Genomic DNA, 26,095 nt, shown 5'->3' with positions numbered 1-26,095 from the left:
AGTGATGGTTCTCACTTTAATTTGAAAGGACTGCATTTAAGCTGCCATCAGTGCAGACTCTAGCATCCAACTTTGCCTGTGGGTCTGTGCCATATGCGCAGCTACATATTCAAGGACAAATTACTGAGAGAAAGACAAGACTGAGAGAAAGTGACAATTTTGAGTGATGGGCTCACACTTTTGTAAGATAATGTATCTGTTTAAAAGATATGGGTTGTATTGTAGGTCAATGAACAAACAGATTTCCAGACTTTATTTCCATTTCATATTGTGTGCGTATACGTATGCAAAAAGCCAGCACTCTTTCTGCTGCCTGAAACATTCCTGTTTTCAGATGCAGTTTCTGTATGCAAAAGATCACAAATAGAATAAATTTTCAGTATCTATGCACTAAACAATATACCATGTAAACAGAAAAGTGATGCTTAAAATGGCCAATATATTTTCTCTTCCTTGCTGCCCCAAAAATGGCAGGACCAGTGAGGATCCAGTCCTATTGTGAGACCTGAACTGTAGCATGTTACGGTGCCCAGCTGATTTTATATCTGCGTCATCTGAGATGATAAACTTAAGATAAAAGGAAGCAAATATAAGGAACTCTTTTGAAGGGGAGTATTTGAACCAGCTTTTTATAAATTCCACGATGCTGAATTTCTTTCCCAAGGTTCATTTTTAACTAGTTGTCTGAAAATCTGCTGCTTCTGTTGTCATGCAGAGATCAAGTTGCATGTTTAATAATTATGCCTTGAAATATGGAACTGATACAAAAAATTAACTTCCAGAACGGTCTGTTCCTGTCACTTGGGTACTGCAAGATTTAATACACTTCTTATTTTTCAGGATCTGTGAAAGCAGTTTTTTGTTTCCACTTCTGAAAGTTCTGTGTGAACAGTGTGCAACGATCGTTTAAAATATTCTTATGCTATTTATCACTTCACATAAATCAAATATAAATGTAAGCCTCTATTTTGAGGGTTATATTGTTGCCCTAGAGAGCAGGTGGCACGGAGGCTGGCTGAAGTAATAATGGTAATATGTATATAGGTGCTGGCAGCACAAGTGCTCGGGGAGGCAGATGCGCTATCGGAAGAGGCAGTTTGAAATCCTGGATGTTCGTGTGTCGTTCTCATCAGAAGGGTGGTCTTAAATGAAGAATGTCCTTTAGGATAAACTAGCATATTTACTTAAAGGATTACAGCTGCACCCTGTAAATAGTGTTTCAGACCAAGTAGTCACAGCTCAGCACTCTTTTATTAGTTATCTTACCTCTTAAAGTGTGATTTATTTTTTCAGGATATATGGACATTAATGCCAAATTCCTTTGTGCAGTGGTTGAAAACCAGTCAAATCACACTACCTCCCTCATCATTTACTATCTAAAACGTTTAATCTGTACTGTGAAACTGATTCTGAGTAGAGTTTCACCTTTATAGGGTGCCTGTGAAATGCTGTTGGACTTTCTCTTATGTTTTGCATAATTATTTAATCAGTGTTTTTGTAGTGCTACTTCATATGTTTGAAATCACCCTGTCATTTTTAGATGTAAACTCTCACTTGGTCCTGTTGCACACATTGAAGTGTTAAGCCATCTTAAGACCCAGCTGAGTCTCCACCCTGTGAGTGCACCCCCATCTCTGGTAGGCGTTTTCGTTGTCCGCTCTGTCCCCTGGAGATCTGTGGTGTTCTCCTGGCAGTCGACACCCTCAACTAGGTGCCCTGAAATAGGGCATCAGTTCTGTCTGTGGTCTGCTCCCTCCTTGCTTCCACCTCCAGGCATTTTCTTTCTTCTTCCCTAGGATGGAACTTTTTTAGACACTTAACCCACTGGTGACTCAGGAAAAGCAAAGCTCATAATTATGCTGCTGGCAGTTGTGTAACTTCCAGCTCTGGTGCTTTTGCGTTGGCCCCACCACTCATGGTCTGGTTTGGAGGACCGTGAGAAGTGCTGTTACCAGCCCTGCTCTGGAGGAGCAGAAGAGGGCGGATAGCCGGGAGGGTGCAGGCTTGGCGTTTCTCCAGAGGGCAGGAAAAATGCTGCGGGGTGTCGCGGCATGGCTTGGTGAATGGCTGGTAGGGTTTTTGAAGGGGGTTTTAAGACTAACACGAAATGAGGCATAGTGGAACAATAGGTATAAAAATTGATTGCTTTGATTGTGCTTTTTGTTGTCAAGACCACAGAGGTACTAAATTTGAACTACTGCCTATTGATTCTACAGCTGCACTGTGTTTGTCAAGGTGGAGGTGCAGAATGAAAACAATCGCTCCACGGACAGAATAATATTTCAATTGCATTGAGATGTCCTCTGCTAGTACTTTTTCCTTCCGTATTTGGAAACTCAGTTGATCACAGATTTCAAAGGATGATGTCGGGAACAAAGCCCAAGTCAGTCCTCCTTTTAACCTTGCATGCATTTAATCCTTCATTAGCTACATTATAGGAAGTATTAAAGGTAATATTGTGTGAGTAAAACAAGTGTACGGTAGAGGAAAGGAAAAGGTTTGTCCACTGCTGTTACTGGACCACGATTCCCGTGGTGTATGTCCGTAAGTCACAATTACTGGAGCTGTGCTGCTGCAAGAAAGCGTTCTCTCTGTAAGTGACTTTTCAGCCCTAATGACTAGAGCAAAACTTGTAAGCATGAACCCTAAAAGCTCAAAAATTAGAAGGTAGATAAAGAGATTTAAAGGTCACTGATTTCTTTTTTCAGCCACTACCATGGAATTCCAGAGCTTTATTCATTCATTCTGAAAATTTCTGGGGCTGACTGTTGGAATAAATGGAAACGTGCCATTTGAATAAGAAAAGTACCCTCTGCTAAGCACCTTTGTTAGATCAGATCTTCTTTAAAGAGGATAAATTAAATACATCTGCTCATACGATGTAAAAGATACATATGTATGTATAAGTAATTTACTATATACACAAAGGGAGTAGTATGTAATATATAAGAACTATATCTTGCCTATTTATCCATTTGCAGTGGCAAAACTGCCATTGCTATGTAGACTTCCCGGTTGGAAATTCTAATTCTTTCTAACAAATGAGAGTGGAAGAAGTACCTTTTTAGAATATAAAACACACAACCTGTTACAGATGCTAATGATTTATTATCTTACATACTTGAAATGTTTTGATTAGATCTTGACAAGTTTGATGACGGGAATTTATTTCTTGATGCTGTAAGCTGTCAGCCTTGTGATAATTCACACATGGAATTTGCTCAGTACTGTTAAAACTGTAATGAAATTTCAAGTTATAGAGAACTCGTCCTTGAAAATAATAACAGCGTGTATAAGATTTAATGATTGTGGGTTTTTTTTGTTTGTTTGTTTGTTTGTTTTTTTTTTAAGTTCTAGTAGCTGTAACTTTATGGTATCTTTGAAAATCTTTGCTCAGTGATGTCCAGTGTGTTACTTAGCAGAGCAGTCATTGACAGGTTGCCAGTAACACCGTTAATCGTTTCCGTCAGCGTGTACACCGCAACTAAATATGGAAGAGGTCACCAGATTTTACGGGTCTGTTTGTTTCTGTTTTTTCAATATTCAGTGAAGACAGTGATTTTTCCCTTAGTGGGGATGTAAAATACAGCACGTAGACCAGTATCGCGAAAGGCAGAAACTGAGACCGGCTCTGTCGTGACTCCCGGTCCCTTGGGCGCGGCGGCGGTGAAGCCGCCCAGGCTCGGCGCCAGCGACGTTTCCGAGGTCCTGGCCCGCTCCTGCGCGGCCGCGCCGGCCACGGCAGGCGCTGGCTCGGCCCGGGCGGGACACGTTTAATGTTCTCGTTGTGCCGAGGGCTGGCGCGAAGGGAAGGCGCGGGGGCTTTTTGCCTTTGACCACCACTCGCCCGCCCGGACGGCGTTTCCCCGTCTCTTCCTTCCCAGCTGCAGCGCGGCGCTGGGCGGGCGGGGGCCGGGGCCGGGGGGCGGGGCCGGGGGGCGGGGCCGGGGGGCGGGGCCGGGGGGCGGGGCCGGGGGGCGGGGCCGGGGGGCGGGGCCGGGGGGCGGGGCCAGGGCTGTGGGCGGGGCCGGGGCGGCGGCGGGCGGGAGCCGGCTCCCACCTGGTGGCGGCCTGCGGAAGCGCAGGGCCCGGCGGCCGCGGGCGGGGGGAAGCGCCGGTGTGCCCGGGGGCGGGGGGGGCACGACACACACACCTTAGAAACCGAACCACACACGGCTGCTTACCGTCTCGTGACGCTGTCATCGCTGTCTGTGCCCTGTGGATGCTCGCGGTCTATTTTCTTAAATAAAAACCTTAAAATCCCCGCCCTTCCTTTGCTTTTGCTGTTTAGGTGCAAAATGCTGCTTTTAAGTAGGAGTTGTGTTTCGTTGGCCTTGGATTTTTTGTGATAATATATAACACAAGTAATGTGTATGTTTGGGGAAAAAAAAACCTCCAAAAGGCGCACTGTTGCATTAATTTTTCCTTTTGGGGAGAATGTGAGAACCTACATGCAGCAGATGCTAGGCATATTGCATACCACGCTTCTGGAAGCGATTCGGATGGGATGCTGATGAGGCATGTAGGGCAGAATTAATTACTGCCTTATCTATGTTTAGGCTTGAATTTCAAACTTATATTTGCTCTGTTGAGTGCTTATGATTTTGTGACTGCAAAGGCAATGATTATTCGGACAAAATGAGTAACTTTTGTACTGTGCGATGAACGTGTGCAGATTCACCTCTTAGGCGCAGCAGTGCTGTGCACGGTTATACGCTGAGCACGTGTTCGGAAACAGCCAGCTTTTTATTAATATCGCCTCAGTCATTTATTGGTAAATAAATGAGTAATATAAGATAACAAGTAAAATTAACTCAAGGTTTTCATTCTTTTTTTTTTTTTTTTTTTTTCCAGAAGGAGCTCAGTCTCCCCAGAAGAGGAAGCTTGTAAGTATGATTATTCTTTATTCATCACTTGGTTTGTTTTGAACATATATAGCTGTTCAATTGTGGAGATCATTTAAATGGGCAGATACTCTGTTTTCTCTGTTAGTGTTTTCAAGAATCTGTCATGCACTTGGAAACAGCTAGCTTTCATTTCTCTGAGACTGAAGCCTCTATTCATTTCCTTAAGTGTAGTAGGAAAAGTAGTAGTAGTGTAAGCTTACTTCTAATTATCAGCTTGAGCTGATCCTGATATGGAAGGAGCTGTAGTGTTGTGTTGCTTGCACTGACATCGCTGAAGTGACTCCACAGAAGTCACTGATTATTTATGTGATATGGACAACTTTGATCACTGCTCTTCAAACAGTCTGTTGACAGAAGTCTAAGTACACAGCTCCTGGGCCATGAGGGTCAGGTGTTTGTGGAGCAGTCAGTGTAACAGAGCTATTTTGACAAAGTAGCAAATGTTGGGAAAAGTAGGCTTTTAAAAATGTGGTTTAAACAAATATCAATTTTTTTAATACATTATGATGTTTAAAGAATTTTAGCGAACTAACTTGTCTTTCAATGATGATATGAGAGCTTTGCTTCCGCTATGCTTACAGATTTATGGTGGAAGAAATTGCATTATTGATCACATTATATAAAAGAGAAACCTTTTATACTGCCTGCTATTGCATTATGATCTAAAATTGTTTCCCAAAGCTTGTAGACTACAGACATGAAGCTCACAAAAGCATATTACCTTTCTTCCTCAGGTTTCTGGTTCAAACGAGAAATCATTTTCAATCTTTCAATGTAAGCTATCCCCTTTGTATAAGAAACAGTGTTTGGAAAACGCTGTGTAGTGCCAGTGATTCAGGGCTGAACAATACAATGGATCAAAAGGCCTTTTTTTTTTTTAAAATGGGGCATGACCAGACCTTTTTGTTTAGTTCATCTGACAATGGTAAACCAGTCAGGGAGTTGTTTAAAGAACACGAAACACTGGCTGATTTTTTTTTTTTTTTTTTTTTTTAAACCAGTGTGCCTTGGAGGCTAGCTTAACTGTATTTGATAGATTTTTAAGAAAGGTGGTGTTCATGATTTGAAGATTGTGAAGGTTCTTTGAACAAATGGTGGAGCAGTGAGTTACCAGTAAGTTTTTTGTTTAATGTAACTTACGTATTTTTGCACAAAACTTTTGGAATTGAAATTGAGGATGCCAGAGATACTCCCTTCTCTCGTTCAGGCGTGGAGGTGGGTATGACACAAAACTACCCATGTATTTACATTTGAAATATCTGAGATTTAAATGAAGTGCTTCAAACATGTAGTTTTTATTTAGTAGTAACTAAACTGAATGGCTGAATGTTTTATTTCTATATTGACTTAACACCTTCAGTTTTCATTACTTTGCTTTAGTTTTCTTCCACAAGTGAGTGCCTTTTAAGCCATCACTATGTGAAGAAACTTAGCAACCTATGTCAAGAAGATCCATGCCATAAATTTTAAGCACAAGGTTGCAGCTACTAGCAAGACTGAAAATCTATGAAGAATTGAAATGTCTTCAGTTAGTTGCCTGTGTTATCTAGTTGATTATTTGATTGTGGTTTCTGGAATTACAGATTCTGTAGTCAATTCTGCCAAATGATTTCTTGTTATTTGGAGAGTTTAACTATTTAGGAAGTCAGTAGTGCATTGTGGCTTGTGTATATTTGTGTTGATGCCGTACTGTTAAGCATATAGGCCCACTGAAAAGGGTCTTGTGGAGCTGAGGTACACGATTTGCATATCCCAGTATCAGAGTGCTTACTTGATTTTAAAATAATCCACTCTTAGTCTTTGAATCAGGAATTAGAGAAATTTGTATCGAGAGGGAATAATTATAATATGTGTGTGTATATATGTTAAAAATATACATATGTATAAATTTCTTCAACCATTCTGTCAAAAAGGGTGGCCTAACAATGTGCACTTAAATACAGACTGTGGGCAGTTCTCAGTTCTTCTGGAGGCTTTTCCTCTGCTTGAATCAACTTAAGAGTGAACCTTATAAGCAAAAATAAATTCTGAAAATAAAATTTATTCTGAAAAGCTGTTGTGCTGTAGCTAATGGGTAGGGATAGTTATGGATGTAGCTAGATCCTAATTCATTGACTTTTGTTCACCGACAGGAGCAGAAGCAGGAGTTGACAGAAGGATGAAGTGCCTGGCTTGGAGCCAGAAACACTCAAGAGGTGCATCCATTTTCTGCACAAACTCCAGCCTTTGTAGCAGTTTAGTAGCAATTGTATTATATAGAAATATACATCCACTCAGTGTTTTTCTGTGTGCTAGTCTGGAGGCTGGGGTGCATTTACTACTGTAAAAAGATCATATTTGGGAGGGAAGTCATTATTTTCCAGCCTGCCAGAAGTAGAATGAAGCCTTGATTATTGCTGCTTGCTAGGTGATTGCTTTGGTTGATTGTTGAGTTAGAAAGGTTTTAGACTGTGGATTAGCTAGGGTATTTGTCATTGCTGAATGGAGAAGGGCGAGCTCTTCCCGACAATGCTGCTAACTTTTTCTTTATCTGACTCTCATTGCTTCATATTTGCCAGGGTCAGTATTAGTAGTCTCTATTTTTCTGCAGAAACTGATTGTAGGCTTGACAAAAACAGTTGCTGTGCTTGTTTGTACTAAGGAAAAGGAGTGGAGTTAGATGTCTCAGTATTTTTGGCAGGAGAGCGTGAGGAATTTTGTCACCTAAAGAAGGTCTTGGGTAGAAGCTGAAGAGAATGAATGGTGGGATGGAGCGTGTGAAGTCTGTTGATTGGCGACTCTGCTTCTGTGTTAGAAGGGAGCACAAGCACACCGTAAATGGTGGTTTTGCCCTTGGAGATCTTGCAGTCTAATCTTGAAATAATCAGCACAGAGTGCACAAGCATGTAAAACAGATGGGGGAATTGTACACAGGGTGACAGTAAGAGGAATGCCTGATTATTTCAGGCTGGATGGGGCTCTGAGCAACCTGATTTAGTTGAAGATGTCCCTGCTTATTGCAGGGGGGTTGGACTAGCTGACCTTTAAAGGTCCCTTCCAACCCAAACTATTCTATGATTCTATTTAGGTACCATTTTGTTTTAAATGTGCTTAAAGTGTGTGTGTTTCTGGAGGGGGGTTACATTTTATACACTAAAGGAAATTATACTCAACTGAGTTGTAGGCTGCTAAGAGGTTGAATAATGAAATATGAGAACAGGAACAAGTAGTTATGTTCTGTCTCTGGTGTGGTTCAATAATCAGAGTTCAAAGTTTTCTTTTACTAAATTATGCACATAAATGTATTGGTTATGTTTTTCCCATGCTTTGTTCATAAAAAATAATTACCATTCATGAATATTTTCTTTAATTTCAAATAGCGAATATGAAGTGCTAGACCCAAACTTTGATCTCAATCCTATTAGTGGAAGTGGTTTAATTATTTTCAGCCATTACCCTGTTCTGTTCTTTTGGTGCTACACCGTGTACAGAGATTTTTTTTTTGTATTGCTGCCTTCAGCTTTCAAATGGTTTTGATGTGCACCTGCACGTGAAGCGCACTAGAGACGTTCCAGACTTGAAAGGACAAAGGTGGGGACTGCGCAGCCAGGCGAGGCTTGTGTTGAAGCGCTCGTGTGTGTTCATGCGTATGACAGCAACTCGGCATCCAAAAGACCGGGCTGTAAAGTGTGGATTTTCGTTGTGGCTGCAGGATGTGCAACACCATGCTGGAGCTCACTGTTTCTTCTGATCGCCTCCTCGGCTAATCATCAGTCACTAAATCAAGTTGGGGTTGCATTTGAGCCATGTGGTTTCTTGTTCAGTACCCCATTTTTAATAAATTCAGTTGTTTATAACATGACCCTTACTGATCCATTCAGGTTTTTATGAAAAATGTGGGTTTATGTTTGCAATCCTCATCGTTCCTTAGGCAGGGTTACTAGCTTGGGTTGCTGTAATTTTTGTACTATCTAAACGTAAAATTTTCTAAAACGAAAATATTGCTTTCCCACATTATATCTAAATTTGAAAAGAGTAATTTCCTCAGCAAACTAAATTTGCTAAACCAGTTTTTAATTTCAGATGCAAGTTATTTTTGTTAATTCTTTCCTATCAACCATCTGTATCAAATATATTTTTAAAGTCTGTACAAACTGAAAAAGAACATGGAGGCATAAGAAACATGAACAATAATTATAATCTGGAATATATCCAGTAAAAATACACTTTTAAATAAATCAAATGGTATGAACTGCTGTTTTAATGGTGATGGGTGCTGATAAGAAATAGTATTTACCTCAAGTTTTTATGTCTATCTTTATGAAATGTGGTAAGCAACCTAATAGTGTTTGCTAAAGACATGTGCAAGGCTTTTATGGTGGTCTTTATTCCTTCTAATCTCTTTTTAAGGCAATTTATGTTCACTGTGGGGCTCGTTTTCTCTCTCTCTCTCCCCCCCTTTCTCTCCCCCCCCTTCTATTTATAAACCTCCAAAGGTTCTTCGTTTCTACAGCCCTAGACGTTTCATCGGGTGTTTCATTAAACAAGTCTTCATCGTAATTTGTTAAACGTACCCCCAGCTTCCTGACAGTAAAATAACACAGGCACACCAAGGAATTTCTTTGGGAGGATATGCTGAATACCAGTTTATATCAGTTTCTCCTTGTATTCTTTTTAATGCTTAGACCTCAGAAACAACAACAAGTTTGATGGCAGGAAAAAAAAAATTCTGGCCTTTAGTGCTGGTTTATGTCTTTATCTTGCCTTGCTCAGGTGCTGTGGGAATTTCCTCTGTATCTGCAGAGAAATGGAGTATATCATTCCGTTTCTGTTTGTCCTGGTGGGTAAGCATTTCTGCTGGGGATCGATCGATGGCATTTCCCTGCCAGGAGCAAGCGCTGTGCCTCAAGCGTGGAGAAGCCAAAGTGCTGGAAATGGAGAAAAAAGTGGTTTTGAAAAGGAGTAGGGAGTTTTGCTACTTTTGCACTCTGTTCTGCCTTGGATCTGGAAATAGAGTAAGAAATAATGCCTCCATTCAATGCTTTCCGCTTGTGATACTTTTTATAGATGGGGAGAGAGAGAGGTGGTATTTTCTATCCACTCCATCCTTCTCTGAGCTGCATAGAAGCAGCTCGCAAGCAGTAGATCAAAAATAACCTGGTGCTCTTAAGCCGATATGTGGGGCTGGCTCTGGAGGTGGAACGTGCCGAACTATTCCTGCAGGGCTCTGTACCAGTGTTGCTATTTGTATATCAGGCTTTAAAAATAATCTGAAAGCATTGTTTCTATAAAAGAAGTGATATAGTGAAAAAGGGGGATTTTAGTGTTCTGTGTATACTGTAATCTCAGAGACAAAGAATTTATGGAGGTTTTCATCAACGATTTAAAAGCGAGAAAAGTCTTTTGTGCAATTTTTATTATCAAGTTTCCACTCCTTAATCCAGGTTCTCATTTAATAAGTGTAATACAGTTATACATAACATACCAAGTTTGTACCTCTTGTTGCTTGCTGTGCTTTGTTCCTCTGAAGGCACGGCAGGGGCGGAGGGGCAGAGGCTCTGGTTGTTTAAGGAGCAGCCACCCTGGGCACCCTGGACCTTACTTTTGAGACCGACAGCTTGTTCTCCTCATGGGACGCAGCTATTGAGAGGTGGTGATCTTGTAGCTGGGGCACGCCTGCTGTGATTTGAATCATGGGAGGATCTGAAGATAGGAGTTGTAATCTGGAATTTGACTTGGTTGATGAGTACTTGTGAATAGCAGTCTTTACCTGCCTAAATACAGTCTTTAACACTTCGAAGCCCACCAAAGATATATATTTGGAATTTTGGAGGGGAAGGCTACCCTTTTACAAATACACGTTTAAAAAAAGTTGGACGTTATTTTGGGACAGTTTTGTTAATAGCATGAAATTGATTTGGGGCTGATTGAAATTGCCATTTGCAAACAAAAATGCAAGACTTGCATTGTACAAGGGAACATCGGCTCCTCACGAAGATGTTTCCCCCCCGCTGCCTCTTCCAGCATTTGGCTCCCCAGGCTGCTGCAGTTGCTCTTGCTCTGTTTTCAGTGCTAGAATCCATAAAGTTTGTAGCTGAAACACAGCTTGGGAGTTACAGGAAGATGTTTTAAGATTCAAGTTGTGTGTGTTCTTAAGGGATTGATTTCTGAAAAAGGGACGGTTCACATGTTCCCCCGCGGCCGGGAACAGCTGCTCTTTGCACCGCTGATGACTCTGCAAGGGCTTTGGGTGGGAGCAGTGACTCTATTCCTATCGCAGTGTGAGTTTTCAAGCTGCTATGTGAGATTTCTGCCAGAATCCTTTCAAGTGTGCCATCGCTCCCTTTGGCTTTACGCTGCCTTTTGATTTGGTGAGAGCGACTGTTCCTGCTCATTGAAGCCCAGGAGAAGTTTGTCGCTGATTTGCTGTGGGCTCAGCATTGCTGGCTGCGTGACGGGTCAGATGGCCAGTTTCTGTCCTGGACTTTTCGGTGCCTTTGTTTCGTACTGGTGGGCTCCATTTCCTTTCTCTGGATGCTATGAATAGACTTGTAGAAGGTTTTTTTTTGTGGGTTTTGTTTGTTTGTTTTTTTAAATAATTATTTTTTTGACATGAGCCGTGTGATTAATCTGGAATATTACTGAACTCCTGAGGTCTCTGTGGCACTGGGGGTACATGAAGAGCTTGGGATTGCACTGATTGTTCTGTGCTCTGCGTTGGAGTGATAACGGTGGGCTCTCCTTCCCGGCTCTAAGCCTCTTACACTGGGAAGAAACGTAGTGTATCAGCACAATGATGAAACGGAGGAAGCAGAGGCTTGGAGCCCCATCTCTGCGGATCCAGTAAGGACTGTTGTGAAAAATAAATTGCACTTAAACATTTCAAATTGAAACTATGAAGAAAAACAAACCAGAATTTTCTGTGGCCGGTAGACCTTGCTTTTATTTGTTAGAACTTTCTTTATCTGTCATGTTTATTTGGCTGTACACAAAATTTCATTTGGAAGCTTTAACATTTTACTTTTGTGGAGCATTTGCCATGAAGTATAGCCAAAAAAGAGCAATATTTAAATGTTTTTAAATGGGCTACCTTGTGGTTAGGTTTTGTACCAAGCATGAATTAATGTAGCAAAACTGAATGTTTGTAACTCTGTCTTTCTAGTTTGATCAGTCTTCAGATTTAAAAAGTACTTTTAATAATCTGCCAGGCAGCTGTCACAGGGCTCAAATCTCCAGAAACCTTTGCTACCTTTATTATCTTTTAAAATTAAGAATGCTATTGAAAACTTCTAGGTTTGAAGCAAAAAAATCTTTGTTTACATTACCACATGTATTTCTACAAATGAAATTTAAACAAGCAATTCCTTTTTAATGCTTGTGTCCTTTATAAATGCTTTGAAATCTACTAATGGAAACTGCTATTTATGATGTTCATAATTATATTTATTATTTTATTAGTTAAAATTAAGGAAATTGTATGTTTAATACTGTGTGTGTAAGTAGAGGAGGTTAAATGAATCTGTCATATAGTCAGTGAAGGGAGGAGCAGAGTAAGAGACAGGCTTAACCTTTTCTGTCTGCGGACTGTAAAGCTCATCAGCTGTTTAAGCAGAGATTGCTAGTGGGGAGGACTTCCAATATGTAAAGGTTACTTACTGATAAGTATTTGTATTCATTAGGAAATTTAAAGCAAGGAAAATTGGCAAACATGCTTGACTTCAGGACTTGCAGTGTAAAATGTCTGAATACTAAAGAACACTGAAGCATGCCCCAGATTTCCCTTTTGCTCACTTTTATGCTTAAATATGGTAAATAGAAACTTTTTTCATCCCGCGATCAAAATCAAACTTATAGTTGTAAAAATATGGTGGCACTAGGTTGTATTCTAACACATAAGCACACTTTATAATACCAACATTTGTAAGTTAACTTCTACTTTCTTTCTAGTGAAGGGCATCTCATCGTGTATAGTTCAATAAAGTAGGTGTTAGACCCTCTCTTTTATGTTTATGTAGAAGTCTGTTTGCAGCTTTTTGGAAAGCGGCTACTTTGAGAAATTTTCTGTGCTCTCTGTGTATACGAATATGTGTTGGCTGCTAACCCCGCAAAAGCAGTATAGTTTACAGAACTGAGCACAGAGCTGAGAACCAGTGTCCTCAGCTGTAATCCCGATGCTGCCATGGGTGTGCTATGGAGGAGTCACTTAACCTCTTTGTGCCTCAGTTTCCCCGTTGCTAAAATTAGAATAAAGCCATTTTGCAGTGCTGCTTTCAGGCTTAATTAGTTGCTGTTATAGAACACTGTCAGTGCTAAATGTTGTTTTCTAGTTAATGGCTCGTGTAATTCATGTTTTCACAGTTGCGTGTTTCTATTGTTGCCACAGCCATGGTGTGCAACGACGGCTCCCAAATTGTGAAGGCTGTGATATAAATGGTCCGTGTCTGTTACTGGTGCCATTATCAACTTTGTTAATTTTTCTCAATTAAATGTATTACATTAAGGATTGACAGTGGTGTGTGTTCCAGAAAGCCTGGGAATCACTACAATAAGGAATTTGGATAATTCCAGATTGGAAGATTTTCATAGTGAAAAAATAATGTTGACTAGATATTACATTGGCTGACAAATGCATTTTGGTTTGGATGATAATCGAAAAGATGACTGACTTAGTTTATTGCATTTATTAAGAAGATATAACTTGTATTTTGGAAGTATCTTTTTTTTTCTTTATTGAAACAGAAGATGTAATATTGACCCTGATTTATTTTTTTTCTACCGTGGTACCTTGTCAGAATCTCCTCTCCTTTGTACTCCCACTGCCGAGGAAGTGATGTTCATCAGCACATGTTCTCTCCTACATCTGCTCCAGGTCTGCAGCACCTTAAATTCCCGTTTAGTGCTGACTGTGCACTTGTTACTTCTCCTCTAGTATTTTACCTGAACTCACACCCCCAGAGCAATCCGTCTAGTCCATGCTACAGCCATCCTTTTCAGTGGAGGTAAGGAGAGGTATCAACTAGGACTTTCTAACAGTTTGGTGTTGGTGTAACCATTTGTGAACTTACCAGCTTTATAGTTTAAGAGAATAATATCTAACAGAAGGGAATAGCCTTGTAGTTGTAGTTTACTTCCAGTCATTTAGGGTTCAGGTTGATGTTGCTTGTTGGTACAAATTTTTCTAGTTCATGTGTAGTTTAAGGCCCTATGTAGGGAAGAATATGAAATTAATTGATGAATGGAAACCTGTCTACCTGTGTGTGCATGCAAATTCCTGCTTGTACCTTGTGCTAGCTTCTGAGTGCATGTGTAACTTGCACCATGGAGCAAAGGAACCCTCATAGGTATTGTCGATGTCAAGAAAACCAACTTAAAACGGCCTGGAGTGGGGTCCTTGAAAATCCGTGCCTAGAACATCAAGTCTGTGCTAATGTACTGTGCTCTGTTCTGTTTGCTGTAAATCCATGTTGGTTTCTCACAGAAGCTAGCAGGCTGAAGCCTCTGTCTCCAGACACAGGGTCTAAAAAGGATAACAAGTAAAACCAAGCCTGTTTTTAGGAGGCTTAAATATGAAGTGCAAGAGTTTGTGCACCAAAAAAAGTCCAAACCAGCTCAGTTTGTATTAAAGGATTTGAGAGCTTGGCAGATGTATTTTTCCTTCAGGATCAGCCCTTCCTCCTTGTGCTATTATGGAACATGTATGGCCATCAGCAGCCCCAGTGGAAACCTTCAGCTTCTTCACTAAGAAGAAACTTCACCCAGTGAGATAGTCACTGACAAAGGCTACCACAAGCTAGAGATCTTTGTGTGTGCAGTTATGAAATTGGAGCTCGGTGGTACCTACTTAAAACTTGAGCCAGCAGAACCGTCCGAGGGCTGGTTTTGAAGTTCACATGCTGCAGTGTGGATGTAGCTGGTCAAATTTCAGTTACTCATCAGGTGGTAATGCAATAGCCCCTGAATCTAGACTGTTATTTCAGAGGGAGGTTGCTCTTGCTGGCCAGCTCTGGCAGGAGTAACAAGAAAATGTGAAGTTGAGCTATTTTAGGCATCTGTCCCTCTGATGGAGAGTAACATATATTACATCTGTTGGGTGGAAATCGGGTTGTCAGCAAAGGAAAGGCATGTTGCATGTGTCTGTACTTGGTGTATTGTGCACTGCCATGAAGAGAGAGGTGGTTGCCCAGCGTGCCTGCCCCTTTCCCTGCACGCTGGGCAGCACTTGGTGAAAATTCTTACTGTGGTGCTCATTTTGGCAGCACTTGCAGTGAAGTGAAGGGCAGTGACTAAAGAGCAGTCTCAACATTTAGCGTCATTGTCATCAATATAATTTTAAATTTCTTTTTGTTATTTAAAAGCTGGTATTGGATAATGTTCCTTTACAAGGGTGGTTAAATGTGATTGAATGATGTTTACATTAGGGCTAATTAACAGACTTGTAAGTAGTATTTAATGATCAAAATCAGATTACTGTTAAAGTCAATTGAGAACTGTTCTTTTTGGAGAGGAGATCTAATGATTATCGATCATTTTCAAAAGCCTTTTTGGTACTTATTGCTTTTTTCCTCTGAGAATCCTTCAATCTTCAGGCTTTTGACATGGGCCAGTGAATAATTTTCTCTTTAAGAATAGTTCATATAAAAGTCTTAGTGTCAAGTTCTATTCCACTGTTACTATGGACTCTTCTTGATAATAATATTTTTCACATATGGGGACCTTCCAGCCATCTGCTCTCTAAATACTGAATGGTTGATGATTCACAGATACATAGCTCTGTGCAAGAGCTTAGGTCTACTATAATAACTTTTTATTTTCGTCCTTGTTGCTTTCACCTGTGCAACTCTTGATCCTGTTTTATCCTGTCTTTCTTTGTTGTAGTTTTGTTTACTTGGTTACAGTACCAGTGATAGCCATTCCTGCTTGCTTAGAGCAAAGGTTCATCTTGGCAAGTCATTACCATCATTGATCTACTCAGCTTAACACCCTCAGGTTAGCCAGGCTGCGGTTCATTTCCATGGCTGTGCAAGTGATACTACGAACTGGTGGAAAATGTAACTAGAAAAGTGTATGCCTTAATGTTAAACCTTTCTAATTTTTTATCATCTGTATATTGTATTCGCAAGTATCTACATACACTTCCCTTTCTTGCTTATTTTTCATGGTGTTGTTGATATTTTTATATGGATGGATGAACAACCATTGGTGCATCTGATGTGAAGTGTGTTCTATAGCTGGCATGGAAGTTCATGGCTTCTGAAAGAATTAATCTAATTAAGAGTGAAAATATTTTCTATACAGCCTTTAAACAATTGAAAATAATGTAAACCTTTCAAAAGAGTAAAAGGAAATGTGAAGTGGCATGATTAGAATAAAAATAAATTGATAGCAGGTGAAATAAGACCACTATAGTTGATGCAACCATGGGTTGGAATTAAGGTCATGTATCTTTAGGAAGAAAAGAGAATGATGTCCAAAATTAAAGTGAAGTGTTGGCTGTCATATTTGGGATCTGGCTTGCACTCTTCTGGGGGTAGCAGGGATGGCAAATTAGTGAAGAAGAAAATGAGGCCATGTTTCACAGCTGGTCCTCTTTATGAATTGGCAAGTCTTTGTACACCCATATTTGTCCTTTAATCGAAATATAGATTTACGGCATTTCTTGATATCAAGTTGCTTAAAAGATGTCATGAATTAATTGATGTAACTTAGAAGCGATGGGCCTTGAGATTAAAGGAACATGCATTTCTCCCCGTTTCAAAAAAACGCTACACTTTCTGTATCACCCTCAGCAAGATATAAACTAGTTTCAGTACTTTGAGAAATGGATTAATTTGTTTGTGTTAACAAGGGTGAATGCGTTCAGGTGCTGTATTTCTGGCCTCTCTGGGTGCTGCAGGTGAGGTGAAGTCTCACTGGAAATTTGCTTTATCCCAACAAATCAAGGGAAGAGTTGGGTTCAGCTGGATTATTCAAGGGGAATTTTCTCATGCTATTTTGATTTCATGAATTCGTGCCAGTTGTGGAACATGTTCTTATAGGGGTATATGGTAGAGATTATTTTTATAGGAATGTTTTCCCTTGGAGGTTCTAGCCTTAATAAAGTCTATTGGTAATAACTATTAATTTTTTATAGCTTTGCAGAATAGTTTTGTAGATTTTTTTTCTAGCCTGTACAAAATCTGGTCACCATTTCTGAGTGTGATGGTGGACAGATCCTTGCTGTCTTATTTAAGTAAAACAAAATGGGAAACCTAATGTTGCTCCAAAACACTCAGTGTTTGAGCACAGTACATAATTACTTGATCAGTATGTAATTACAATGTTATGAGTTTTATATAATTAGGATTTTAAGGACATCTGTGATATAATTTAAGAATATATTAATTTATTTACATGAAAGCCCTGTTCTAGGAAACAAGCACTTAGTCAATAACTGTGGTAACAAGAATATATTATATATAAACGTTCAACGAATATATTGGGAGGGTGCCTGCCTTTATTTAAAGACTTTTTCGTATAAGCTGTTGCAGTGGATGAGGGGAGACCTATGTTTAGAGCTATGGCTTGTTTGGGCGCGTGAGTGCGGTTCGGCATGCCGCGTCCTCAGCAAGCCTGCTCTGTGGCAGTAGACAGATGGGCTTCCCGGGCGTTGCGGGGTGCCGGTCAGCTCACCTTCACCAAGGGGTGGGGATGGAGACATCCGCCTTGTTTGAATGGCGTCTCCTGTTAGACATCAGTTCTTTTTCTTATGTATTGGGATTGCTGGTGTGTCTTGAATGAGGGTCTTGTAACTCCAGTCCTTCTACGTCAAGACGGGTGCAGAAATCCCTTCAATAATATAAGGATGTATTCTTGGTATGCATCGCCCCAAATCAGCTGTGTTTTGGATTTTGAAGACTTCATAATTTTGCAGCAGCAGGGCAGCACCTGTAAACAGGAGAAGTTCCATACTTTTAGGGAAGGTAAAATACATTTCAGAATTCAGACTTGATGAGGTTCTTTATATTTTTATTTTGAAATACCTCAAGGCTTGTCAAGAGTTGGTGATAGTTTCCTATCTCTACTTAAGTTTCCTTTTAGTTTAAAGTCACTTGGTACAGGTTTTATGAGTTTATTTTAGTTAGAGTTTCCTATTTGACAAATGTCAGAGGATTAATGAAGACGACTATATTCAGCTTGAATGACATTTGGAAGTGGTTCTGTTTATGCAGCAAGTGATATCTTCCTGGTTTAGTGCTTGATTTGGTACAGGTCCTGCTTTCTTAAATCCGCTGAATAATTGGTCAGAGTTGACTGCAAGGCAGTATAATGTCACTTTTGGAAACAATGTAGATAAGCAATTTAGGAATAATGAGTAACAGAACAACTTTGTGAATTTATCATTATGCATAATGTGAAATGGTGAATTTTGAGTAGGTAATCTTTTGGCAACTGAATTGTAAGTTACATCTCACATTGAATGAATGAATGAGTTTCCCAGAATTCATTTCTTTTTTAATGGAAATTTGTCTCTTTATTCCTTTTCTTTTGTACCAGTTATTATTCTTGGGAATAGTTTTTCCCATCTAGGAGATGGAGACTACAGGGGAGGGACGTATTGGTGATACCTAAAACTTGACAGGCTCAGATAACTTTTTGTCTGTCTTACGCTGATTGTAAACTGTCCGTTTGCTTGCCGCATGGTTGGAAATATTCAGGCATGGTGGCCTGAATGGTATAATTTTTTCATGTGAAGACATTATGTAAATGCTAAAATCCCTGTGTCCTGCCTGGAGGTGCAGTAGCAGAAGAGTTAAACCCTGGGGTTTGGAGCATGAGGTGTGAATTCTTGTCTTGTTCCAGGCTCACCGTTTGGCTGCCCTCCGTGGGATCACTTGTAAAGGATAACGTGGTGGTTTGACCTGGGAAATCAGAGGTTCCCGGAGGGGTGTATGTACTTGTGGCTTTAGAAGTTGGAGGGCATTAATGTTTGCTAGCCATTCCATCTATAAACCAAGTGGTTCATAACTGGTTTTTCTGTACAATTTTGTTTGAAGGCTGTGATCTGCTGGTACACCTGCATATGAGCCGACTCGTTCACTAACCTTGCACTGTTCAAAGGGTTTGGGATGCTTGGGACAAGCTAGCAACTTCTAGCGAGGAACAAAAAGCTCAGAAAGTTCTTAAGAGACTGTAGAAAATATTGACATTTTTCTTTTTCTGTCCTTATCCTCAAATAACAGTGATTTCCTGAAACGATAGTAGTGGGCTCCGTTCTGTACAAAATTCTTCCTTTCACATAGTCTCTCCCTCAAAGACCTTGACTACAGATACAGAAACAACCTGTGTGCTGAAAGATTCCTGGCAAGGGAATAATTCTGAGAATGAAATATGTATTCTTAACCAGAGAGTCATGTGTTTATTATTGCCGATAGACAGTTCCCTGCATCTTCCAAAACTTGTTTTTAATTGTACTATGAGGCAACCAGGTGCTATTTTTAGTTTTGACTTGGAAAACCGGTGAGTGTGCAAAAAGGCCCGTTAATGTCCTGCACTGAAGCACTAATAGTAGAGACGTACTAATAGCGAGTACCTAGTGTCAATTCAACAGACTGGAGCTGGGGAGAAACAGAGATTATATGACACCGCTACTTGCATTAGCACAGTACTATTCCTGCCCATGAGCAGGAGATTCCTTTCAGATGTTTTCTTAAAAAATTACTGTTTGAAGCCATGAGTTGCAATTTCTAATTTAGGTAGATAAACCATTCAGTGGATCAATATTAACCTGAAAGTGTAAGGAAAGTTTAGAATATAAAGAAGGAAAGAAGATTTCAGGGTAACATTGCACCAGTTTTTAAAATTTTATCCCTGTTCAGCTGTGTCTAGCTATCCTGAGCTATGTTGAACTTTTGTCTCAAATTTAAGCTCGTTTGAATATTCAAAACTATACCATGCCAGAAGGCCTTCAAGGGAGCTTCACCCTCTATAACGTATCCTTTCATGCTCTCTTTTCTACAGGCTGCATCTGTACTCCCCTTTTCTTCAGTATCTCTCTATTCCTATATTTGTTTGTTCATCTAAAATGTGCTTGTTCTAGTCCTCCAAGTTCTCTGTTCCCCTCATTTATCTCCTAAAATTTTGCTGCTTTGGCTAGTGGTTATTATTCTGTCATTCAATCCCCTGTGTGGTACTTGAGAGCATAATCTTCTAACCTAGTTTACATTACACTGTCATTATGAATTATTAATGTTCTAAAATAAAATCTTCAAACCGTAATCTTCGCTGTGGTGAAAGAGCTCTGTGTGCTTTTGTTTTTCTTCCTGTCCTCCCCGTCCTTTCCTTTCTTCAGACCTCCAGGTCTTTAGAGCAGGGATGTTATTGATCCAGCCGTCTGGGAAAGACTTGCTGTGCAATAAGAGTCGCGTTGTCACATCTCTGGGCTGAGACAGGCATTTATTTATATAAACACTAAAAAAAAAAAAAGTTGTGGAAGTAATGCTTTTGATTCTATTAGAAGACCTGCTGCAGAAGTAGAAGTGATAATGCATGTCTGGGTTATAGCTTGCCTGAGAAGGTGAATATTATTTTTTGTGCTCTCTATTATATTGTTCCTATTTTTGTGTTCCTGTGATTCTCAGTTTTATTTGTCAATAGATGAGAAATTTAAAATAAGAACAGAACAGGTCAAGTTATAATTCTCAGCAAAGTTTTAGGGCAAAAAAAGTTCAACCAAAAGAAATGTGGTAAAAATCCTTATCAGCTTTCCTCCATGCTTCATTTTAATGCAACTCTTTGTTCATTCTGCTTGCAAGAAATTGGAAGATTCCAAAATCATTAAATGTCCATTTTTCCAAGTGAATCAACACACAAATATTGACCAGAAGTGTTCCTTTAAGTCATGAATGTCTGCATTGCCCTCCCAGAGAACTTGCAATTAATTTGAACAAAATGAAGTTGATTACGGCTGCATTCTTCTTTGACGTAGAGGAACAACCCAAGGGGACATGTTCTAGCCTGCACCCCATGGCTTAGTGTGCTCAGCCTCCTCTGATACCAAGATGGATCATAAAACTGTGACCTGTCGCTTCTGCAACTTTCCCCTTCTTGTTAAAAATAGGGGCAGCTGTGGACTACAACATAGAAGGCCACAGTCTACTTTTTACATACTGTTGTTGTAAGTGGTTGGTATTGGGAAAAGTACTTTATTTAATAGTTTTGCAGGTCATATTTTCTCTGCTGAAAGTACAGTCTTCGGACAAGCAGGTGGTGTTCATTTGTATGCATGATCTGTGCTGTCTTGGCTTATCTGTTTGTTTAGTAGTTTGTGTGTTGTACCAAATAATTTGAAGAGCTGGGAATATTATTTGGTTTTATTACGAGTTGCATTTTTATAGGTAGGGCAGAAGCCTAAATTTGGTTTTATTAGAAAATATAAAAGATGTGCATAAGTTTTGCTTAAATTTTGTTTTTCTTTTCTTCTCCCAATCAATAAAATCTGTATAACGCAAGCTCTGCTAATCAAAATTTGGAAGAAAAGAAAGTGAAGTGAGTATAAGATGAATATTCCCATTTATCTACATTTTCCTTTTTCTTTATAGCTGATATGGTTTAAAAGCTCATTGCTGAGGTGGGCTATGTAAATCATATTTATTTTAAAAATGAGAAATTCTGTTATATATTTTTGTTCCTAGCTATATTAGTTTAGATATATTTGTGCCATTTTTAATGTGTTACAGTAGAGCATAGTAAGATTTAGCATTGCAAACTTTTAAATTTTGTTTTTAGTATTGTAAAATCAATTTTTTTCTGCAGACTGCAGAGATCATTGAGAGTTCCATATCTGCCTATTCTGTACTTTATTTCAAAGCAGAGAATTCATTTTGGGTCAATTTATCTTAACTTATTAAATCTGCTTCTGTCTTCTAGACCTCTAACTTATATGTCCCTACTTACATATAGGTGGACATTTAGGTTAGAAGCCTTATATATAAACCAAATATCTTCATTAGAAGAGCTTCTAAATATTATGTATACTTTAGGGAACGTTACTTTTGTAATGCATCACCTTTGTGGGCTTCCCAGAATTACGGTAAAACAGTTCATAGAGATGTATCAATCTGTAGTTATATAAAATCAGTGTTCCGGGCTTGTTCTCATGTTCGTTCTGTCTTGTATGCTATATATTTCTCTGAGGCTCACAACCTTGAGTAGTTTGTTTGCCTGCTGGTTGATGATATGTTATCACAGCTTTCCTAGACTTTAAGATTAAAAGCTAAGCTTTTGCTGTGAAGGTTCATATTATTCCAAAGGAATAACTAAAATAGGGACCAATTTCTGTTAAAAATTCATGGCCAAATTAGGATGTAATTCTGCCTTTAAAACGGGATGAACTTTTAATCCTTTTTTTTTGTATACCAGCACTCATGATGTTTCCCAAGCATGGTTTTGATTTCTCATGTCTCTTCTGTACCATGGCTTATTTTGTAAAGTCTATTCTTATCCCATGCTCTAACTTCATTAAGAATTTATGCTTGAAAATGTAAAATTCATCCTCTTAGTCTGTTCATTACATTAGCATTCCCCTTGCTCCCAGAATAACTCTTCTTAGCCAACATCCTACAAAATAAGCTTTTTGTCTCAGAAAAGCTGTGGTAAACGCAAGGGCTTTACAATATCCTTAACATTTCAGCTGAGCCTGAGTGTGTTAACCAAGAAATGAGGGAAGAAGCCACGGAGTGGAAGGTCCTGCACTGGCGATGCAGGTGGGAGCAAACAGCCTGAATGACACGTAGAAACAAATCAGATGCCAGAGGTTTTAGAGTTCAGGCTTGATTTGGTCGCCTGGGTAGTGCGCGGTCAAAGAGGTGAAAGCACGCCCTGCCAGCTGGTTACCAAGCGTAGTCCCAAGCCGGGAGGTGCCATGTTGGTCCTTGGCATGGCGTCAGTCCAGGTTGCTGCCATGAGATGGGTGTTGGATGTTTGCAGTCTTGCATAGATGAGGGGAGCCTTTTTTGCTTTTGTGAGCTAGTGGTTGTGATCTGAGTAACAAAAAGCCCTCTAATTCACCCACTGAAAGACAGCTCTGTTCCCTCTCTTTGCTGTTTGCTTTGTTCATTTTACCTTAATTACTTGTGTGTTTTCTTGGTTTAGTTTTAACCATCCACCAGTAGTTCTTCTTCAGTCCTCAATCGCGCAGAAGACACAAAGTGTGCCAGCTGCCTTTGCTGCTGCTTTTTCTCTTAATTTGTCCTTTAAGCTCTGCACTGTAGTTTCCCTGTAAAACAGAGGGTAATAACACCTGCTTTCTCACATTGGCTTTGCTGCAGCAGTCTTGTTGGAATGGGTTATGGACAATGTCTGTCAAGGGCTGTGTGTTACACTTCTTCAGGATATATAAAAAAACCCCTGTTACAGGAGAATTTAGCAATAGCCCCATCTTGTTACACAGCACAGGGGGCCAGAGGTGGAAGAATTCTGCAAAGAACTGAAGCTGATGAAGTGCTGTACTTCTTCATAGAGAGGGTGATGCAGGTTGGAGTGCCAGGAGAAGAGATTAAGATATCTTCCTGTTTGCAAGTGCTGTTGCACAGTGAATTCATTAACACTGTATTACAGGTTAGTAAGAAAGTTTTAAGTGCATCATGATAAATAATACATGATAAAGATGAAGAAATACTATGGTGGCAACAGGAGGCTCAATCTATGTTTTCCTGCGGATAAATTTTGGCTGGTGAAGAGGAGGGAAAATCTTTGGATGAGGACGTCGAGGTTATAGCAGCACTCTGTGATGCTGTGTTTCTTGCAAGTGACACTGAGTGTCTTCAAGAACATTTTGGATAAAATGTTAGAAGATTTCCGTATAAACATGAAGTGAGATTTTCAGAACTGATGTTCAGTATTGTTATTTTTCAAATAACGTTTCTCATTTTTAGGGTGTTTGAATCACATATTGAGGTTACATTTGGTTAAATCAGACAACTGACATTTGAAATAACACATGAAGAAGACAGGGCTAGGGAAGGAATGCGAGTTCTAGTAACTTATTTAAAGAGGGTAATTGACCTTTCCGTGGCATCTGAGCTCAATCATCAATTTTCTGAGCTTGAAATAATGTTAAGCTTATGTTACATTGAAGTTGCCAAACATCTTACTAGTGTTATTTGGGAAGAATAGTGTTGTATGGAATATTAGCATACTAATAAGTGATATTTTTGTAAATAGAGATACAAAGAAAGAATCTTTCTTATTAAATATTCATAGGATTTTGGGCACAATTAACTTTGTGTTTTAGCAGTACTTGCTTCTTAGCACTATTTGGTAGTGTTTTCATTTAGAAAATACTAATCATGATGATACAGCTATACTTAACATCCTCTATATCTAAGTGAGTACAATTTTGTAAGAGTTGGTTTAGGACTAGGAAATCAGAGCAGTTGCTTATGCTTAAGCTGTGCAGTGATATTATAGTGAATTAGATAGCATTTCAGGCTATCTACTATGATGGCAACCCTTGTTAATTCAGTAACTGTGCCAGATTAAAGTTACATGAGAAGTTGGCAGCTTTTATGCAGGTATGTGAGTGTACAATGCCTGATAGCTAATTCCACCTCAGTTCGGTAAATGTTTCTGATCCTTTGAATCATTAACTAGTACAGTCACTAGGATGTTCCCTGCATGGGAAATGACACCAGAGGGAAGTTTGGTTGTTCCTCACCCCCGGAAAACTTGACCATCAGGTCTTAGTTTAATCTCAGATAAATGTGTCTTTTGGAGCCCTTTTATACAGAGGTAGCAATTGAAATCTGCTTGAACCACTGTAGTAGAAGAGTAGGGCTCTTTAGTTCTGTATTGGTTTGGTGATTTCTGGAGCTAAGTAACTTCTGCCAAAAAAAGGAAGAAATCTAAGATTGTATAATCTAGTAAATAATAGTAGAAAAATGAACCGTAAAGATATATTCAACTTAATGTTTTCTGTCATACTGTTACTTACATGTCTTGAGATTGCAGTCTGCTCCAAGACAGTCTGTTCTTCATTTGCGTAGGTCACTGTTCAAATAATAATGATGCCCCAAATAGCTCAACACACATCTTCCATGTAATTTTTTTTTTTAAAGGAACCCTCCTTTTTTTAGAAGCATATAGGAAGAACTTTTTTACTGTCTTTGTATTGAAAGACCAAAGTTTTCTGCTGGAGCTTTTGCCTGTTACACAGTTTTAACTATATTGTTAGTGATACAGACCAGATATTTCTTCAGTTCATCTGTGTTAACTTACGCTTACTTATAGTAGAATAAATTTCTGTGCTTGTTGGGTATGCCATTTAAAGTTTAAAATAAAAATTATGTTCTCTTTATAGAGGAGGAGTGTATTTTCTGTTTTGTGACTGCTGTAAACAATTTAGCATTGCTAGTAAAATGGGTTTAATTTCTGGATATTTCTAGTGAATAATTTGTGGTTTTAAGGCTATTCAAAAAAGTTACATGGCATTCAAAAAAGTTAAGTCTGAAAGTATCAGGTATTTATGTGAGACAATACAATGTGACTAATCAAGTAATGGAATAATTAGGAAGAGGTAGTTTTTTTCCAATTAGTATTTCAGCTGGTTTCCATTATAAGTTTTCCGTTGCCATAATGGAACACAGGAAAATTGTCTTCATTTGAAAACTACTGGACTACTACAAGTTTCATCTTGGTTGAAATATTTAAAAAATATAGTCAAGAATATTTTTTACTTTTCTGGATATACAGTTAACTTAAAATACAGTCAGTCACAGGAGTTTTGACCTTTGGGATATTCTTTTTCAAAATGACCTCAATGATCTCCTTGGTACCACTTAAAACTTTACAAGGAGTTCAGCTTACTTTTAAAATGGCAGGTTTTATTTAAAAGCAGGTGGTCTTACACCAAGTGAATATATTTGATGATAAATGTAGCTGCTGTAAAAGAAGTCCAGAAAGTAATGGGTTTCATGTGGACTGTTTGCCTAATGGCGTTCTTGTTTAATGTCAGGCTTAATTAATGTCCTACTTTGGTAATGGTAAAGACAAGAAATTGGGGAAGTCCTTGACATTGGCTATTTATAACTGTCCAGTGGATGCGGTGTCATTAGGAGGGCTCTGGAAAGTACACATTTGGTCGGCAGAGAAATACTCTATCATTACAGGAGCTGCCGAGAAGTTCTGCAGGTGATCTTTTCTGAGAGCAAGTTGGGCATGAAGTGGAGAATGTG

At 39.3% G+C, this 26,095-nt stretch overlaps 1 protein-coding gene across 13 annotated transcripts in view; it reads left to right on the top strand.

Moving 5' to 3' along the window:
* The window catches only part of MAST2 (microtubule associated serine/threonine kinase 2), a 199,776-nt gene that overhangs the window by 79,582 nt on the left and 94,099 nt on the right, over positions 1-26,095 (top strand). For 7 of the 13 annotated variants that reach the window (XM_082313785.1, XM_082313786.1, XM_082313784.1 and 4 more), the window contains 2 exons: positions 4,855-4,886; positions 13,679-13,885. In XM_082313785.1, coding sequence (XP_082169911.1) covers positions 4,855-4,886; positions 13,679-13,885 — 239 coding nt within the window. The remainder of the gene's footprint in view (positions 1-4,854; positions 4,887-13,678; positions 13,886-26,095) is intronic. The other 6 variants (XM_082313777.1, XM_082313775.1, XM_082313776.1 and 3 more) reach the window with 1 other exon arrangement.

This window comes from Platalea leucorodia, assembly GCF_965183815.1.
Source record: "Platalea leucorodia genome assembly, chromosome: 5".
NCBI classification, from domain to species: domain Eukaryota; kingdom Metazoa; phylum Chordata; class Aves; order Pelecaniformes; family Threskiornithidae; genus Platalea; species Platalea leucorodia.
This window is presented reverse-complemented; position numbering and strand designations above follow the sequence as displayed.